The 20,376-nt window shown below is 36.1% G+C and overlaps 2 protein-coding genes across 2 annotated transcripts in view; both read right to left on the reverse strand.

Moving 5' to 3' along the window:
• Positions 1 to 1,997: 1,997 nt before the first annotated feature.
• Positions 1,998 to 2,999, reverse strand: LOC110115476 (BRI1 kinase inhibitor 1). The gene has a single exon (XM_020848722.2). The coding sequence runs from the start codon at positions 2,913 to 2,915 to the stop codon at positions 2,199 to 2,201; it is 717 nt and encodes a 238-aa protein (XP_020704381.1). The 5' UTR covers positions 2,916 to 2,999; the 3' UTR covers positions 1,998 to 2,198.
• Positions 3,000 to 11,470: 8,471 nt separating this feature from the next.
• Positions 11,471 to 20,376, reverse strand: part of LOC110115466 (probable protein phosphatase 2C 12) — a 32,350-nt gene continuing 23,444 nt past the window's right edge. Inside the window, exons 8-9 of the mRNA XM_020848710.2 lie at positions 12,319 to 12,521; positions 11,471 to 12,152 (exon numbers count right to left, since the gene is read on the reverse strand). Of these exons, the coding sequence (XP_020704369.1) occupies positions 12,130 to 12,152; positions 12,319 to 12,521 (226 nt within the window). The 3' untranslated portion in view covers positions 11,471 to 12,129. The remainder of the gene's footprint in view (positions 12,153 to 12,318; positions 12,522 to 20,376) is intronic.

The following is a 20,376-nucleotide window of genomic DNA, read 5'->3' on the forward strand; positions in this document are numbered from 1 at the left end:
ATGTTATGGCTAAGTATTTAATGTCAACATGATTGCTTCGACTGTGCTTTTATTATTCTTAGTCAAAAACACTGTAGTTGAATTATCACAATGTATCTTCAATGATCTAGATATTGAATCTACAAGTTTTAGCCCAAATATAAAACTCTTCAATCATACACCATGCTATTTGGCCTCAAAAAAAGACCCAAACTCGCCACCATAATGGAAGTTGCAGTCAAAGTCTGCTTGGCACTCCTCCAAGACACGGCTCCATCGGCAAACATAAATATGTACCCTGAAGTTGATTTTAGGGAATCAACACAGCCAACAATGTCAGAATCTGAATAGCTAGTTACTTGCTAGTTACTTCAAAACTATCAATCTGCCTATACATAAGCATGTAATATTTGGTACCTTGGAGATACCTTAACACTTTCTTTATAGCACGCCAGTGGTACATGCCTGGATTACTCTGATATTTTCTTAACATCCCTACCACAAATGCTATGTCAAGTCTTGTGCAAACATGAGCATACATTAGGCTACCAACAACTGAAGCGTATGAAATATTTCTCATATCCTCCCTTTCACAATCATTTTTCGGGCATTGACTCAAATTGAATCTATCCCCTTTAATAATGGAACCTATGCTTGGTGAACAATCTTTAATCCTAAATCTCTCCAAAACTTTATTGATATAGGTTTCTTAAGATAAATCTAAAATACCTTGAATTATATGTCTTTATATTTTAATGACAATACGTAAGGGCATCACCCATATCGTTCATATCAAAATTTTGAGAGAGAATTTATTTCACCTCACGTAATATAACTTTATAATTAGTTGCAAGTAAAATATCATCTACATATAGAATTATAAAATGAATTTTGCTCCCACTAATCTTCTGGTATACCATGGTATTTTCTACAAAACCATTGAATAGATTACATCATGGAATTTTAAATACCATTAACGAGAGGCTTGTTTCAATCCATATATAGACTTCTTAAGCTTGTACACTAAATGCTCACCTTCACTAGAGGAAAATCCTTGTGGTTGTTTTATGTAAACATCTTCCTCTAGTAATCAAAATGTCCAATATGGGCCATGATAATTATGAAGGAATCTTTTTAGATACAAGAGAAAAAATCTCTTTGTAATCAATCCCTTCTTATTGAGTGAAATCTTTAGCAATAAGTCTTGTTTTATTTCTTTTAATGTTGCCTATGAGTCTATTTTTGTCTTAAAGATGCATTTACACCCTATGACTTTTGCATTATTAGGCAACTTAATAAGATCCCAGACTTCGTTATATGCCATTGAATTCAACTCATCTTTCATTATATCATATGATAAATCAGATTCTTTATAACTAATGGCTTGTGAAAACATTTTAGGATCATTTTTAGCTCCAATATTATAGTCCAACTCTTGAAGATATACAATATAGTCACTAGGAATTGTTGATTGTCTTCCCCTAATTATTCTTCTCTTGTGGAGTTCGTTGTTCAACTATATCTACTGGTTTATTAGCAACTTGTGAAATTTATATTAATGTTTTTATAATACCCATTTAGATTTTAAGAATGTTATGGGTAAAAATCAACCTGCCACTTAAAATGAAAGTTTGTGTATCTATATATTTCTTTTCATGAACTAAGCTTTGTAATTGATCACTCCCACAAATTAAATTATTCTCAAGAAATTTTGTATTTCTTGATTCTGAAATCTAGTGTTATTAGATGGACAATAAAATCTATAATATTTAGACTTTTCAGCATATCCAATAAAATATTCACTAAGTTATTGGGTCTAACTTTTTCTCTTGTGGATTAAAAATTCTTACTCCACACGGACATCCTCATACACGTACATATCTTAAACTCATTTCCAACCTTTACACTACTCAAAAGGAGTCTTAAACTCAGTTTCCAACGGTCATTTTAAATGTTGAATAAAATCGAAAATGGTCAATTAATTTGGACCAATAATGATAGTTATTTTAACAATAATATCTTGAAGATTTTCATTCCAAATTTAAAGATAGAGAGAAAGAGAAAATCAAGATCTTATTAGCTAAGCTGAATTAGAAATCACATAAGTAATTCCTTACATAAAACTCCCTGAGAAATTCTTTTAACTCCATTGTATAAATCTCTCCATGCATGAATCAATCAGTCAATGAAGATGAAGAATTCCATATAGAGTTTTAGCTTCAAGTTAAAATTTCCTCCTTTACAGCAATTGAGTTCTTGCAGTGTGCTATGGCGGCTTGAACAGCGTTCTGGAGTTCCACCATCGTGCTCTCGTCCGAGGCGGCGGTTGTGGCGGCGGACGACGCCACATTGATACCGCTATTGGTCGGCGATGTCCACATCGACGCCGGTGCCGAGAACTCCCCTCGCCACCGCCACCTCGCCGAACCTTCTCGAGAGTCATTGGCCTTCCCAGAGAACGAGCAGGGCCGCCGCCTTAGATCCCCTTTCTCTTTCTCCCATTTAAAAGATACAGAGGGACCCACCTTCTGCCAACAACAACGCAAGTCCAATGACTTCTTGTTCTTCTTCTTCTTACTTTCCCCTTTCTCGTCGTCGCTCCTCCTGAGCCACTTGGTGAGACCAAGCAAAGAAGAGAACGAAGGTTTGTGCTTGCTTTTAGTATTGCTGGAGGTATTATAACCTTCACCGGGCTTTGTATTTTGTAATTTTTCAAGTGGGAGGAGGTGACCGAGGAAGAAGATGTCGTCGGCGGGGACGAGGTCGGGTTGGTAAGGAGCTGAGGTGCAATTGTGATGGTTGAGGGAGATTGTGAAGGAGAATTCATGGGAAGGAGATGGGCTTAGGGGGGGAGGAGAAGCTTCTGCTGGTGGTGGCGACGATTTAGCGTTGCAGGCTTCATTTTCCTTTTGGTTTATTTCGTTTTCGTTGAACATGACGGCCGGTCGGTCAAGATAACTATTTTGAGTCTCAGGAGAAGGGAGGATGATGGAGGGGGCTAGAGAGTACTTCAATTCTTCGATGGGCTTTTGTAAGCAATGATTAGCAGGAGATTTTTGAAAAGATAAAAATTATTTAAGAAATTGTGATATAATTTATTTTAAGATGAATTTGAAAACAATAAATTTGCTTTAAGATTATAAAGAAAGTTATAAATCCATCATTTTTTTTAATCTTGCACAATTATCATGAAAGGAATAGAATCAATGTATTATAATTATTGACTTAATTATTGGGGTAGGCCAACTAAATAAATAGTAAAATTATTAAAATTTTATTTGAGACAATTTTTTTTTAAGTTGTTTTTTAGTATATAATTTTTCTTTAACAATCAAAAAATTTCTTTGGAAAATAATAAAATAGTTGTCCAAAACAAACAAAGCCCTACATGGGGCTCTGATTGGGTATCCACCCACGCTTATCTATGGTGACTTTTGGGATGTTGTACCCATCCATACTCACCCAATTTTTACTCTTTTTGAAGGCAATCTGTTACGGATTGATGACCCCGAGGCTTGTTACCCTTTGCTTTGATTGCAAACTTTCAGGCTGCATGTCAAAATTTACCGTGGTCATAACGCGGTTCAATATTGTGCACTACGTAATGAGGATTGTGGTAATATATAACGTACGGTGATTAGCAATGTAAATTGATTTATCCCCCAATATTGACCATACACCTATACCACTCCCGGGGTCATGGGCGTGCCCATACCCATTGGGTATGAGTTAGTGTGAGAATGACTACCCAATGCAAGGCACTGCAAACAAAGTCTAAATTCAAGTATTTGCAAATCTTAACAAACAAATAATGAAATGAGCTCTTCGATATGTTTTTTTCTCTGCTAGGGTTTCGTTTCCACCGCCCCTCCGTCGTCTGGTGAGATCTCGTCTCTTACCTTCGGATGGCGGCTTCTCCTCCGCGTGATCCTGGTTTTCTATCCGGTAGTAAGGCTCCTATTTCCTTTAAGGACGCGGTTTCTGGTTTCTCTTCTTCTGCTTTTCCTGATCTGAGTTTTTCTTCTCATCATGGTTTGCCGGCTTTACTTATTTCTGAGGATGAGATTAGGTCGCTTGCTAAGCCTTTTGAGTTTGTGGAAATTCTCAGGTTGAATACGCAATCTATAACAAATGAGAATGTGAAATTTATACAAACAGCTCAAATTTATACACTCTCACATTTGTAAGCAGCCCAAACTTATAAATGTGGAAATTGCGTTGAAGTTTGAACTAACGAATTTGACCCGAATTAAGGAATTCGAGCTGAATACGTTAAATAATTTTGTGTATTATGATGAATATGAGAAAAATATTTTGAGTATTCTGCCTTATTTTTTAATGTCTAAATTTTTTTTTTATATTTTTGGACGAATATGTAAAACCATTTTACATTTTACTCCTTAAATTTTATTCTAATTATTTTACAACGGCTTAATTAAAAGTTAATTATGCTCCTTAAAAATTTGGGACATTTATAGAGCTTTCCAATTGTTATTTGGCATTCATCTTTCCAATCAGTATAGCATTTTGCCCAAAATAATGTGCGAGTATATTTTATGTATTGAATGGAATAAAAGATTTCATGATAGTTTGTTAATTATTTATATATTTTTTTTTATCAATTTCATGATAGCCGACCTTGACCTAGCCGATTTATGCCCGCCCGCCTACCTTAGCCGAAGGTGATCTCCATGCATCTTCTTTTTTTTTTTTATTCATAATGTTGTTTTAAAGTTTATTCTAGATAAATGTTTTCGATTTTCTATGCTGTTTATTCCGATGGTTTTAAAACCGCTGGAATTTTTCAAATTGACATTTACCGTCAGAAATCGCCGTCAATAATGAACAATTTCCCTGCAATGTTCATATAGTATGAAGTTCAATAGTTTCCAGCAATCAATTAAACTGGTTTATTAAGAGGTTTGATTTTTTTTTCTGTCCATATAGTACATTTACGCAGCAAAATCAATTTGGGGCCACTAACTTGTCTCAATTATTAATACTCGTGCAATTACCAGCATTGTTGAAAATATTCTAAATCCCACATAAAGATAGGCAGATGAGGACATGCAGCAGTCCATATAGAATCATATTCACAATCACTATTTAATTCAAAAGATCCCAAGCAATATTTTTCCCCTAAATATTTGCAACAGGCCAAATTGCCGGGCTACTCTAATAGACCCATAGTCGGCCCATTTTGGACCGACGTGCCTTGTATTTCTTGCATGCTGGCAAATACTGCGATGTAAGAGCAATAACGTCCTTCAGTTCAATAGTGAAAGAGAAGATTGCGATGGCCTACCTCACTCTCTTTTTTTACTCTTATTTTTGTACAGTTCATTTGGTGAGGTGGGCTGATATCTGAGTGGAGAGAGCCTTAGCAGCTACATTGGCCACTTGGATTTTCTGCAAGTTAAATGGCTTTCTCTTATCAGAAGAACGAGAATAATGTGATTGGGTATGGACCTGAATAACATGCTACATACCTTTTTGACTTATTATCTCGTCATTTTATTGACACTTACGGTCAAGCACACGTGGGCTGAGCTTTACTGAAAAGGAGCTTAGAATTTTTTTGGGAATGTATTTTTGGCATAATCGCATCATTAATAAGTGGGAATTACTTTTCACGTTATTAAGGTTTTTGTTTTGGACGGCTTTATAATTGTTTCTTAAAATAATTTTTCAGTATAAAATTTTTAATTTTTATACTAAAAAATTGTTTTAAGAAATAGTAAGAAAGTCATCCTAAATGAAGTCTAAGTTGATGATTTGTTGCTTTTTTATTTTGAAGAAATTACTTATATGACGTACGGGAGTAATTGGTATAACATAATTGAATGAAAATAGCGGGAGGTCAAGAGGCTTTTCAATTTTTAGAGAAATAAATTGCGTGAAAAAAAAGGATAGCTGGGGGGGGGGGCAATTGTCCCCCTCACCACTACACAGTTCCGCCCCTGATGAAGATGATCTTTCGTGTAGCCATAAAAAATGAGTGACTTACTCAAATTATGATAATAGGATTAGAATAACAAAATACTATCATGATGAGAACAAAATATATTTGTATTGATGTGAGGTAAGTGTGTGCGCCAAAAACCTTTTAATTTTAGTAGAACTTCCACCAAAAATTCTTTTAATTTTGCATTCCCATGCTCTCCTTTCCTCCTTTCTCCTTTTACTCTATCCAACCTCTTAGGCCTCATTTGAGAGAGCATTTTTACGCCGGTTCTAATCGGTAAAAATGGTTGCTGGTATATTGTTTGGTAATACGACTTCTATTAAATACATTTGTTTACAACGGCGTATTTCTGCATATCTGAAAAGGCGAAAGAATATTGCTTCTTCCGTCTACTAGCTCCGTTTACACACGCAAAAGTCCATTTTACCCCACCACGTTTGCACGTCCCGGGCAACATGTCCTCGTCCAGCTCCATTTCTCTTTTACGGATTTCAGTTCCCTCCACCATTTCCACACGATCCAACGCGCCGACCACCCTGATCATTTCCAATCCCTCGTTGGCCGTTCTCTCCCCCATACGAGAAACCTTACAGTATCTCTATTCTTTTTAAGTGCAAATCGGCTCCTAACAGCCACGACCCGAATCATGGCTGAATCATGGCTGCAAATTCAAAGTAAAATCTCACAGTAGAGGTGGAACTTTAGTTTTGCACACAAAATTTAAGCAAGTTGAGATCCGATTTCGACAACTGGAAATAGATTGTCGGCACCTGGCTGCATGCCATCTGGCCATCATTGGTTGAAGTATGAAGAGCTCGAACTATCCCAGTGCTACGGAAGAAGAAAGATTCGGTGTTGGCGCAGAGGAACTTTGGTCCATTCGAGCCTTCGGAAGTTGATCGGCATTTAAGAAGCTATGAAGGTCTGGGTCGTCTCCGGTATAATTACTGATTAGTAGAGAGCAATTATGTATTTTGTCAGGTTTTACGTTTCCATACGCAGTAAAAAAATGATGTAACCAAACAAGTTATAGTTTGCTTAAGTAATTTTTGTGAGAACTCCGATTATTGAATAAGTGCTTCCCTACCGCGCGCGTCTTATGCAAAAGGAATGTCGCCCCCAAACGGAGCCTTAGTCTTATTTCGGCTTCTTCCACCCAATGGACTTTTGTCACCCAAATTTAGCTCAGTTTCTATAATTCCTCTTTAAATTTAAAGGTAAATCACATCTTCTAGCTCTAGCAAACTTTAATTTTAAATTTTATTCATAAACTTCATCATTTTTTTCCGTTAAAGTTAGGGTTCTAATTTTTTTTGTGAGATCATTAAATTTGTGTTTTATTTAATGTTAAAGACATATTTCTAACTATATCATGATTTTTATTGCCAGATATATATTTTATTTTATATATTTGTAAAATCCATGCAATATAGAATGCATGTAAAACTAGTTGTAAAATTATTGTAAGAAATAAATTTTCTGAAGCTAATGTGAATATAATAGAATTTTTTTCGTTCAATAAAAGCCATATAGATTTCAATATATTTTATTCTCCTTCTCATCGCAAGTGCTTCTGACAAATTACATATATATAAATGATGGAATTTAGGATAGCAAGAAGAAAAATGTCCCAATGCACCTTAAATCATAACTGACTCTATTGGAAGAAGGGAAAAAATTGGGTTAGAATATTCTAATTAAAACATAATTATAATAGATTGTAAAACTGTTAAAACAATTTATGATTAATACAATATAAATTTAATTAAAAATTCATATAGTTTATTCATCCAAAAAATAAATTTAATAACTCTAAAATTTACCATAAACTTCGTTTGGGACGGCTTTTTTATTTCTTAAAGCTGCTTTTTAATACAAAATTAAATTTTTTTACTAAAAAACCGATTTAAGAAGCAGTAAAAAAGCCATCCCAGATGAAGCCTTAATCAAAATTTAATAGGATATTCTAGTCTATTTTAATAGTCAATTCCAAAGCCTACACCACATATGCATGACTGATAGAGCATGGACCATTATTGTCTATAATAATTTGAAAGGGATCTGATAATCAAGGCATGTACTAATTTGGTAGTGATTTATGTATTAAGACCACTAATACAAATTATGGTCCACAAAATTTGTGATTAAGCTGGTCAATTATTCAAAATTCCTCTTTGGCTCTTTGCCTCTAACCTTATGCTTGATATAGACAGAAGACAAAGCCCTAATAAATACCAATCAAGGCTGTCTAACTAAGCAATTAATTGTTTTGCTCCACACTTTATTATTTCTACCATGAAATATGAATATGAAAATCATACTAAACATATCAAACTTATATAATGATGAAAAAAATTATGAAAAAATATATTAATATAAATTTAAAAGCTTTTGAATTTATCATAAGATTAATACAATCATTTGAAGGGTAATGAACTTAAATTGATTTCTTATGATCAAACTAGAGTCATTTTAAGGTTATCCCAAAAAATTCAAGCTCTCATAAATCTTTGATCATAAATCTTTGATCATTTGGGCACAAAATATTCAAATTATAATATTTTTTTAAGTGCACACAACAACTCTTTCTTCTTTCTCCCACTTCTTCCTCTGTAATGCAAGTGCTAAGGCAATAAAATTATTCTGTACAGCCTTAGCCAAATGGCTTACTTGAGAGCATCTTTGGTAATAAAAGTATAGCATTTGGTCTTATTTAGATAGAAGAAAATGTACCCGCAATAGTTATTTCATTATGTGCTAGCTCTTCACATTAGCCTTCTCATCTCAATGGTGGGATTGCATCCATTGGAACCCTCATGCGTCAGTTCCTTCTTTTAGCTTAAATGCCACATACTTAACCTGATTTTCTAAGGGAATTTTCAAGTATCCAAAAAATGCTCCCATGTCTTGCTCCTAGTCAGGGGAGACTTCAATATGCAGGCATTATTCGTGAGGAAAAAAGGTTTATCTTTATTTTGTGTTCATTATGAGGTTGCTTTTTATATGAGATGTTAACTTTTATGAAATTCTCTGAGAAAGTTATTCAACTTACAGTCACACTGAGGCTTCCTTTGGAACAGTTTTTCTGTTGCTTCTTAAAGCGGCTTATTAATACAAAAAGGAAAAAAATTTTACTAAAAAGTTGGTTTGAGAAGTAATAAAAAAACCGTCTCAAGCAAAGCCTCAGAATGTATAGCTTAGCGGTGAGGATGGAGATGCCTTTGAGCCCAACTCATTGCAGCAACTTCACATATCTCTGGTATCATTGCCAAATTATCCTACAAGGTTGTTGGAGGAAAGTATCGTTGTTCTTGAAATTGATGTTAGATTGTTACTTGAACTATGTTTGAACATTATTTGATGAATAAGGTGCGATCATGCATGTTTTAACTAAGCACATATGTTAACTAGGTCTACATAAGGTACAATCTTATCTTCAAATATAGTTCAATCGTAGATTGAATATATTTGGTCATCGTTGGATTCATTTCCGAATGTATTCTAGTAGGGTTTGATTCATGTTTGGATTATGTTTGAAGAACAATGATGTTGTATATTGATGAAGTAATTATTTTTATAAATAAATCAAGTATCAATATTCCGATATTTTATAGGGGAGAATGCAAACAAGGCGTGGAAGCTAATTAGACGGAGCAAATGATTGATGGTATATAGGAGTATTTACTTTAAAATTATCATTGATCTTATATACAAAGTGATGGAGGTTAATAAGAAACAATTTAACCTGAAATTGGTTGGTTGCTATTTGAGATCATTGTGCCAATTATTATAGCTTATGTTTAAATTTCTATGCACATTAAGCTTTATTAGTTGAATGCACTAAAAATAAATATCCAAAAAAAAAAAAAAAAGCATATGATAGACTCCAAATGAAGCAAAGGGAGTTGCTCTTATTAGTGAATCCTAAAATTAATCATTCAAAGAAAAATAAAAGACCTTTAAAGGAGGAGAAAAATAAGGTCCAACATCAATGTAGCTGATGCGGAAGTAGAGATTAATTGAGTTACTTATAAGGTCAAATGTACTTTGCCTTCATAATAATTTTTTTTGCTTGGATCAATTATACTTTTTGAACTAAGATGGTCCAATAATGTAATTCTTATTATATTCTTATTATTTTTATATGTTACAGATATTAGTTGACTCTCTGGAGTATCCAAATTTACTTTTTTTTTCTTTTTTTCTTAGGGGTGCAACACGAGGACTTTCCAAAAGGCCACCCATTCTAATACCATTATCACCCAAACATGCTTAACTATGAAGTTCTAATAGGATCTGATGCACTGGTGCTGATATGGTCGCACCCAGTATCCAAATTTTCCATTAAGCTTTATTGTAATCACTCTCTACTATATTAACATTATAGATTGATTTATTCAAACTATTGAATCGCAATGCGTTGTATTGAGCCTTATTGAATCTTATTCTTACATGTAAGAGCCTTCTCAAATCCTACTCAAATTTTATTAAAACTCTATGTTATGATCATTGGAACTATGCCCAAAAATACCTTTGCGTGGTGGTTTGGATAAGACTCGGCCCAAGTTCACATAAGCTCTGAAATTTTCCTGCACATAGTTCCAAGCTTTGTCCAAATTTTATTAGATGCTTATTCAACACATTTTTGTATCAATGTTGGTCAATGTTGGCTTAAATAAATTCTCAAGGGTCAAAAGTGGGATTATTTTAACCCTAAATAAACATTCGAACATATTTTTAAATGATGCGCATATTTCTTCAATTTTAAAAATTATAGAGCATACCAACCATTTTTAATTCTTCTAAAAATTGAATCCTTGCGACATAATGATATTCATCCAAATTCAAATGAAAAAAATAATAATAATAATTAATACGTTGTTAACATAAATCATAATGCCAATTAATAAAACCATGAAATTAAATTACAAGCAAATGTATTTATTTTTAAGCAACCTTTTTATAATCAAAGCTTAAAATTACTGGTTAATTATTTCATTTACAATAATATCACAATTTTTTTTTCTTCATCACGGTAGGAAGGTATTTTTGACTCTTTAAGACAAACTCGCACACACATTACATATACAAGCTTCGAACCAAGACCTCTCAATAGCCAAAGCCCTCAATTAATAGACAAAAGTGAATAAGGTACTTTACAAATTCTCCATAATTCAAAGATGAGAGAGAAATACATGATAAGGCTAGCTTTTTTTTTATTTATTTATTTGATTGGTGCAAGGTTCAAAAATAATCAAATTTGAGTTTAACACAAGGAATTTTTTTTTTTTTTTCTTTTGCATGATGTATGAACAATATCTATCCATCCAAATATGATGAAGCAGATAAAAAATAATACCAACAAAACAGGTGATCTAAGAGTACCCATCGTACATCAACCTAACCACATGGGAGAAATTTTACCACGAAATAACCTCAACGTTATGAGAAGCACTTCTAATTTGTAAAGCTCGAAAGAAAAAAAAAAATCAAGTCGTTATTACACACAGGAATGAATGAATATAATTGTCTAATGAAATACATGAAATTGATATACACGAACTACAATACTGCTTGGACTCAACGAAAAGAAGAACAAACTATACATCATTACTTTAGTAGCAATGCTGCTTGACACTTCTATTAGTTAGTACAGAAAAGGTTCATTACGAAAGGGGCATAACCTCAGTAAATTCTATTGATGCTTCCCTTCCGATAACACCAGAAAATATAAGAATTCTCATGTGAGGGAAAAAACGATAATAATCCAAGCAGTTTTTCACTTCCATTTCTGGTTTGTTACACGCCAAAAATTCCAATATCAATTTCCATCTAAAAGAATATGTACATGGCAAACCTACAATGAATTGAATTATCTACGGCCCCCTCTATATCTCGGCACCAGAATAGCTCTGCTTTGCAGAAAAATATTTCTGGTCCGATAGACCGAAGAAGCCATGGGATTGAAGAAATGTAAAGCTGGCATCCTGCCTTCGTGACTCCTCTGAATTACAATTTCAACGAAATGCCTATTCTGATGAAATCCCCGTGCTACTTATACATGGAAGAATACATAGTAGTAGGGGAGGGACATCTTTGATCACGAAATTGCAAACTCAGAATTACTTGAATTAATCTACAAATGGAACAACACCGAAACTGCTGATGGAGATGGGTTTTTTATGTCAAACTCTCATCCTGGAAAGATCTAAATATTTTAAAACAAAAACGTATTTAGGTCAATTAAGATAAATTAGGGTTTAGGGTTGATAGTCAAAACACCTAACTAATAGATCGAGATAAACTACATTGATAAGAAATAAACAAAAAACCTTTAATTTAAGTTGGAGAAAGTCGTGTGAAAACTTGTGTACCTCTTGAAGGTTTTTTTCCTTCCATAGCTTCTTTCTTAACCTGGCAGTCACGGCAAAGCAATGGGCCATCCCAGGGACGAACTTTTGCTGATTTTGATGAACAAGCATGTACCGAAATACCCTCACCAGGTTTCATCTCAACCTGACATACTGCGCATAAAAGTAGCTTGAATATGTTGCACACTGGATATACCATGTGTAGCCTGCGAACCACAGAACAAACACCTAAGATCAGCGGCAATTTGTAAATATGACGGTAGGGATGAAAAAACTAAGAAAAAACATGTGTTCCCGAACATTAATTAACAAGGTAACTAAAACTATGAAAACAAATATCATTTTCTTTTAGGGTTCATTTGGTTGCGGCAAGTTAGAAATTTAAAAAAAAATCATAAAGTTGGTAAAATAAATCATTTGGTTGGATGCAAATAACATTAATAATGATCTCAAACTCCACAGATCTCTTCAAAAGTCTTATGGGTGATGATTTCAATTTCACATTCAAATGTGTAAAAAAAATCTTAACCTTAACAAAATATGTTTTTCATCTGCAAGTAATCAAACAGGCCCAAACAAATATACAGTTTTGTGCATTAGAAATTAAGTATGGAACATATTTTCAGAAAATTGCCTACCTGTTTCTTAGAGAAGTGTAAGTAATGAACAAAAAAAAATTCAAAAAGGATTAAACGCATACATCTTTTATAATTGTGTTCACGTAAACATATGTTTGAAAAACACCTTAACATTAATGAGAAGGCACCTAAAAAGAGTGAATATGATAAATGCATAAAGAAATACACTAATACCAATAAGATCAAACATCATAAGAAGAAACCAAAATTTATGAGATAAGCTAGAACACAACCGTTCTTTCACTTCATCAAGTTTGTATTCAACTGTCACAGAAAAGTTGTCTTACCTACAACTTATTATAGAAGTACCAATCATAAAAAGTGCAATTAAAATGAGATAAATACATCCATCTTTTCTAATTTTGTTTTAGCATAAACATATGTTTGTGTGTGTTTGTAAAAACACCTAACTTCAAGGTGAAAACGCATACAGAAGTGAATAACATAAACACAAAAGACAATACACTAATACAAATGAAATCAAACACCATGAATATCCAGCATAATTTGCATAGTTAGACTAGAACATCCTAATTGTAATTTCACTTCATTATACTAGTCGTTGCATGCTAGAATACTCACATAGAAACATAGTTTATTATCTTAACATTATACAAAAATCTAAAACAAGCCTATAAAAAATGCTTTTAAGCGACGTCAGAGTTTTTGTATAAAAAATTTTTAAAAAAAAAAGGAAAAATCTTGGGGTCTGGTCCAATTGAAATGATTCCATTAATATCATCGATTATAAATGATGATCTTCCACATAATTGGGATAGGCGTTGACATAATATAGTAAAAATTGGAAGAGTTATCTTTAAGAAATCATTTGTTATCTATTTGATCATTTTCTTTTGTGGAGGGTGAGCCACAGATCAAAAAGTCCACAAAAAATATTATTGTTGACATTCTATGATGCACCAACACGCCTATTTATGAAAAAAAGCAATGTCGAACACGGGCATGCGCCCAACATGGCTGGGACACATGTAGGAAATAGCCGAAATGTTTCCAATTAAAATAATATTTAAATTTAAATGGACATGCGTGTCCTAATTATTTAAAAACATTTAATGAAAAAAATCTTTCCATAAAAAAAACGAGACGGACCGGACCGCATGTGTATGGGTTATCCCTCACGTATCCTTGCGTATTCGCAGTATCCAGGCTAGGGTTTCTTTCCATGAGCAGGCAAGTTTCATATCATCTTCGTTCCGGCGATCGGTTGCATCGTCTTCGTTTACACGAGCAGGCAAGGCCGAATGAGTCTTCATTTATGCGAGCAGGAGAGGCCAAAGGATGGGAGTCTTCGTTTATCCAAGTAGGCGAGGCCGAAGGGCAAAGAAGCTGGTGTCTTCGTCTTCTTGTGGATCCATCTTCTCAAGGTAGAATCTTTTTTTTTTTGGGTAAACCCGGGGCCTTAGCCCATGTATTAAGTCAAAAAACAGAAACAATTACAAGAACCAGAAAGGAAGAATAAAACATGAAAATAAAATTACAAGAACAGTAGGCAAACTATCCTAGACTGTTACAGGCGGGAATTACAACCAAAACGGACTCAGATATCAAAAGACCAGACGCAGTCCACATGAAAATCAGATAGTAGTCTCGAGAAGCCAGGCTGTGCTCCGGTTGCCAGATGAAACAGAAGAAGGCACAGTCTACAGAACCTGAGAAGGGCCATCACAGAGCCAATAGCCGCCAAAATGGAAATGCCTGGTTGCCAAAACAGACCCTCCAAGGCACCCATTAATGCACTGGTCTTGCTCATCATCGTCCAGTTGCAAAATTAACCGCTTCTGAAACAGCCCAGAATACAAAGTTTGCCAGTGATGTAAACCCAAGAAATGAGCTCCATGTTCTTCAAAAAATGAACTGGACTGGGCAAGGAAGCAAAAACCACAGTCCCCAAAAAGTTCTTCCCAGGTCTGAAATAAACGAGCCACCAAAAAAGAAGCATCCAGTGCTCCCAAAACATGAAAAAACCACTCCCAGCAGTAAGAAGGGAGTAGCAGTAAGAAGCAGTAACCAAACCCCCAGAAATGGTTCCAAGAAGAACAGGAACCGAAAACAATAAATCACCAAAAACACCAATAATCAAATTCCAGAGAACCTTTGTAAAATATTGTCTTTGCTCTTCCATGTAGAAATTTTTAATCGAATGCCAGCAGAGATCTTGCAAATGAGACTAACCGAATTGGTGCGCAAAGAGGAAAAACAACGACTATTTCTTTCTCGCCAAACATGGTATAAAATACAGCTAACAGTTAAGTGACGAAAATCCTTCTCCACACTATTAAAATTTTCAGCTTGACTAATATACTCAAAAACCTGAGCTAAGTTAGTAGGCCTCAACAAAAAGCTAGTAAAATCAGGTAAGATATATTTGAGAATATTAAAAGAGAAATCACAACTAAAAAACAAATGGTTGTGATTCTCAGTCATGCCCAGGCACAGGGAGCACATAGGGTCAACCTGAATTCCCCTAAAGATCAAGTTATCAGCCGTTTTAAGCTTCCCAAGCAAAGCCATCCAAGAGAAGCACGCATACTTAAGAGAGTGTTTTTTAAACCAAATCGAACTGCACCAATCAACATTAGGAGACATCAAATGAAATTGCTCAGTAAAAGATTTGAACACCCAGTTTGGAGACCCATTCCACAAAATCCCAGAATTCTCCCCAATAACAGCAGCAGCAATAGAAAAAGAAATAGAAATAGGGGTATTACTAGGCAAAATCCAGGAACCAGAATATAATAAATCTTTAAGCATCAAGCCATTAGCATCAGAAACACAAAAGTGTTCTGCCAGAATCATACCATCAAGCCACGGGTCCCAAAAGAATGAAATGTTGCTTGAATGAGAAACAGAGAAGGAAACCACATCAGTGATTAGTGTCGCAGTGTAACAAATTTTTTTCCAGAACTTAGAAGCAGCAGGCAAAGGTGGTTTCCAGGGAGATAGGAACCTTTCTTTATACCAATTACTCAAATGATTTGGAGAATTATAAAATCTACCAATGATAGAACAACAAACACCATGATATAAACTCTCAATGGAAGGAATACCAAGCCCACCATTGGACTTAGGCAAGGTAACTTTAGACCAGGCAATGAGGTGAAGTTTTCGCTCTTGAATGTTACTGTGAAATAGAAATCTTGAGCAAAGCTTATTGATAGTGGCACAACAAGACTTTGGTATGATAGATCCTCTAATCCAATAAGCTATGGTACTAGAAATGGTGAATTTGAGAAATTGAACACGTCCTGCAAAAGAAAGAAATTTGTTTTTCCAACCATCAAGTAGAGCAAAGATTTTGCTCAGAAGTGGTTGGAAGTGAGAAATTTTAAGCCTTTTGTGGGATATGGGGAGCCCCAAGTAAGTGAAAAAATTGCTAATTTGGTCAATACCAAGAGCCTCACAAATTTGATCCCTCTCAGAAACATATCTAGAGAACAAAATGGAGCTTTTGCCAGCATTAACATGGAGACCCGTGAGGGACCCAAAAGAATTAAGGAAATTCTTAAGAGTCACAGCATTAAGTGTAGTAGCTCTACCAAATACAAGAAGGTCGTCAGCATACATGAGGTGGTTGATGGAGGTGTCAGCACAAGTAATCCCCACAAAATCTCGATGCAAAATATTAGATAAACCATTCATCACCACACAAAACAATAAAGGGGAAAGTGGGCAACCTTGACGTAGGCCAGAAGAAGATTTAAAATACCCCTCAAGAGAACCATTAAGGCAAACGGAGAAGTAAACATCAAAAATGCAACCTTTGATCCAAGAGACAAAAGTTTCCGGAAAGCCTTTCTGAAGTAACCTAGCAATCAAAAATTCTCTCGAGACAGTGTCAAAAGCTTTCCTAATATCCAACTTAGCACAGAAAGAATTGCTCGGGTTCTTGAAATCCCTCAGGATTTCAGCAGCAAGAATAATGTTATCCGTTGAACATCTTTGGGCTATAAATCCAGATTGACTATCATGAATGACAAAGGGAAGCACCTTCTTCAGCCTTTCAGCAATAATTTTAGCCACAATCTTATAAAGCACATTGCAAAGAGAGATAGGCCGGTAGTCATGAATATTAGATGCATGAGCGCACTTAGGGATGAGAGTGATAGCAGAGGCCTTGACACCAATAGGAAGAGAACCCGAGATGAAAAAATGATTTACAGCATTGAAAACTTGAGGTCCAATGAGGTGCCAAGATCTCCTATAAAAGGCATAGGAGAACCCATCAGGACCCGGAGTGTAAGACACATTACTGTCAAAAACAGCCATTTGAACCTCCTCAAAGGTGATTGGAGCAACCAACATGTCATGAAAATGAGTAGGCACCACCTTACCAGCAGGAATATCCAAAGGCAAAATAAGGGGAGATGTAGGAGGATTGTATAATTCTTTGAAATGATTGACAATGGCTTTAGATATGTCTTTGAAATAAGTAAAGTGCCCTCCCTCCGTATGAATTTCCTTTATATAATTTTTGTTGTGTCTGCTTCTAATTTTTGCATAAAGAAACCCAATATCATCTTCACCTTTAGTGAGCCAAAGAGACTTAGCTCTTTGAGTAATCCAAGAAGTCCATTGATTTTGCAAGGAAGCTAATTCCTCATTAATCTCCTTCAAATTTGAGTTAAGATCCAAGTCAAGGGGGAGGTCTTGGATCTGTAAAAGGCAAAGGTGCTGTTTATATTTAAGCTCTTGAATGGCATTAGAGAGGAAAGAAGAGGAAGCCCAATTACGGTTCTTTATCGCCCCTTTAAGAACATGAAGACTGTGGACAAAAGATGCCAAAGGACTTCTATGAGATCTAGAAGAGAAAGCAGAGAAAACCTCATCCCAAAAACCATCCATGTTAATCCAATAATTTTTGAACATAAACCTCGCAGCAATAGGTTTAGAAGCAGATGATTTGAAAATCAATGGGGAATGATCAGAGCCCAAAGGAGATTCAACTTTATAGTAAGCAGTTGGGAGGAAGTCCAGAAGAGCAGAGTTAACCAACATCCTGTCAAATTTAATATGAATTGGGCAGTCAACCCTTTGATTATACCAAGTGTAAAACAATCCAGTAGAAGAGAGATCTTGCACACCACAGTTGAACACAAGATTGTTAAGTTCCCTCAAACGGCTCGAGGAAGGAGAAGTTCCCCCAGCCTTTTCTGAATCAAATCTACAGCAATTAAAGTCCCCAAGTATGATCCACGGCTGATCCGAAGGAGGCATACAAGATATTAACTGATCCCATAAGCATTTACGTTCAACAAAACTGTTAGAAGCATAGATAACAGATACATAAATTGGAGGGAAGGAACCCATGGAAAGAAGACCATGGATTAATTGAGACGAAGTCAAAATTGGAGTAAAGGAGACAACCAAGGAGTACCATTTAATCCAGATACGTCCAGGGCTTGAATCATTAAAGTTGTTACAACTTCCTTCATTCTCAAAGAGGAGATGAGAATAAAGAAACCACGAGTCTTGCATAGAGTTGGCAGAAATTTTAGCTTCCAAGATGCAAAACAATTTAAGATCATGCGAAGAGATCAAAGACTTACAAAGACGGACCTTGTCAGGGTTGTTAAACCCACGGACATTCCAGCTAGCAAAGGAAGGCAAGGACATTAGGAAGATGATCCTTTGGCCTTCCTGGCCGATTTCCCTTTCGGTGGCTTTGCTAGGAGATTTTCCAATATTGACAGTTGGTTTAGTTTTTGGCGGCAAGGTGCTTTGAATTTTAGCTTCCAAGGTGCTTTGAATTTTCAAAATCGGTGGGTCATCCATAGGCCTAGCATTGGATACCTCAGTCTCCGAGGAAGAGTCTAAGGAATTACTGGTAGTACCCTCATCCGATTGCAAAGAAGCAAATTTGTTGACTAAAGGAATTTCCGGACTGGGAAGGGATCTGGTGATGTTTAAGTGCTCTGAAGAAGAGGTTTCTTCAGTGGGGTTATTGAGATTTGGGATAGGGGGTGAAGGGGCCTTGAATTTAGTAGGCATCTGAGGAGAGGAATGCCCAGCTAAAACTTGGGGTGGGATCAAAGTAAGAGTTGTTTGAGTGTTGGATTCGGGGGTTATAATAGGGTGTTCAGGGGCCTTGGATTTGGAGCGATGAGGTCGAGAGGTCCTAGCTCTGGAAGTGCTCCGACCTCTGTTTTTGGGAGGCTGAGGGGGAAGAACAGGGCGAGGATTTGGATTGTTAGGGCAAAGCGAGAAGAGGTGGATAAGAGATCCACAACCTTCACACCTATCAGGTCTCCAGTCGTATATAACATTTAAAACCATGTCTTCACCATCGATTTCTAAAGGAATTTCATCATGCAAAACAGAGTCTTTGGAAATCAGAACACATACCCTTGCAAATGTTAAACGAGAGCGATTCGCGGTGAGGGAGTCAACAGAGATAGGAATACCGATGTAGCTGGCAATCCAAGAGATCCCGGTAGGAGTCCACAGAGCTAGCGGAAAATCCACTATTTTGATCCAAATCAGAATGGGAGAAGCTTCATCCCGCTTTGGTTTGAACTTCGGAGACCATCGCTGAAGGATAAAGGGCTTCCCTAAAAGAAACCATGGACCGCCAGATAAAACCGATTTCAGGTCTTCAGAAGAAGTGAACTTCAGCAGAAAGAAGCCATCCGCAAGAGATAGAAGAGACATCGATCCCTTTAGAGGCCATAGTTTCTGCATGGCTTTGAGAAGACGTTCGTAATAGGGACGGGGGCCAAGTGAGTAGCCGATAAGGGCAGAAGTCCAGATAGCTTTCCCTTCCGAGAGATCACTGACATTGAAGGAAAGTTTCTGACCCGGAGAGAAGAAAGAAACAGGGAAAGAAGGTGGCATCGTGGCGGGAGCTGCAACATTCGCAGCATAAGAAAGGTTAGCCGGAGAGCCTAGCACAGAAGCGCTAGTAAGTGGGGGGAAATCTTTTGAAGAAGAAGCCATGAGAGGAGGGGAGAGCCCTCCCAGGCGGGAGGAGGCGGAGAGCTAAGGAAGCAAAACAGCGGCGGTGGAAAAAAAAAAACCCTAGCTCAATTCTCTGCACAGCAACTCACCAAGTTGCTTTTGGATGGGCCAATTCAATCTGCTAACAAAATCGAACTACTACCCCAATCCTCCCAGAGACCATAAAAGATCATATTCGAGGATACAGGCTGCGATCTCGAATGGCCTATGCACTTCAAAGAAGATTGCCTCGCAGGCGTCACTATCAAGCTACGCTCGAAAGCCAACTGGACCCAGAAAATGAGTTACAACTTTCCCAACGACGAAGAGCTAATCTTGTTCCGGCAGAAACATTATATGAAGATGGATGGACGGCTCAACATCATCGTGTTTACCAACACTACGCCGAAGAAAGAGTACTTGCACTTGATGAAAATCAAGTTAATGTACCATTCATTCGCCAACAGTC

Source organism: Dendrobium catenatum, unplaced genomic scaffold, assembly GCF_001605985.2.
Source record: "Dendrobium catenatum unplaced genomic scaffold, ASM160598v2 fragScaff_scaffold_1483, whole genome shotgun sequence".
Taxonomy (NCBI): domain Eukaryota; kingdom Viridiplantae; phylum Streptophyta; class Magnoliopsida; order Asparagales; family Orchidaceae; genus Dendrobium; species Dendrobium catenatum.

Coding starts and splice junctions, on each gene's coding strand:
- LOC110115476 (XM_020848722.2), bottom strand. CDS start 2,915: ATGTTCAACGAAAACGAAATAAACCAAAAGGAAAATGAAGCCTGCAAC.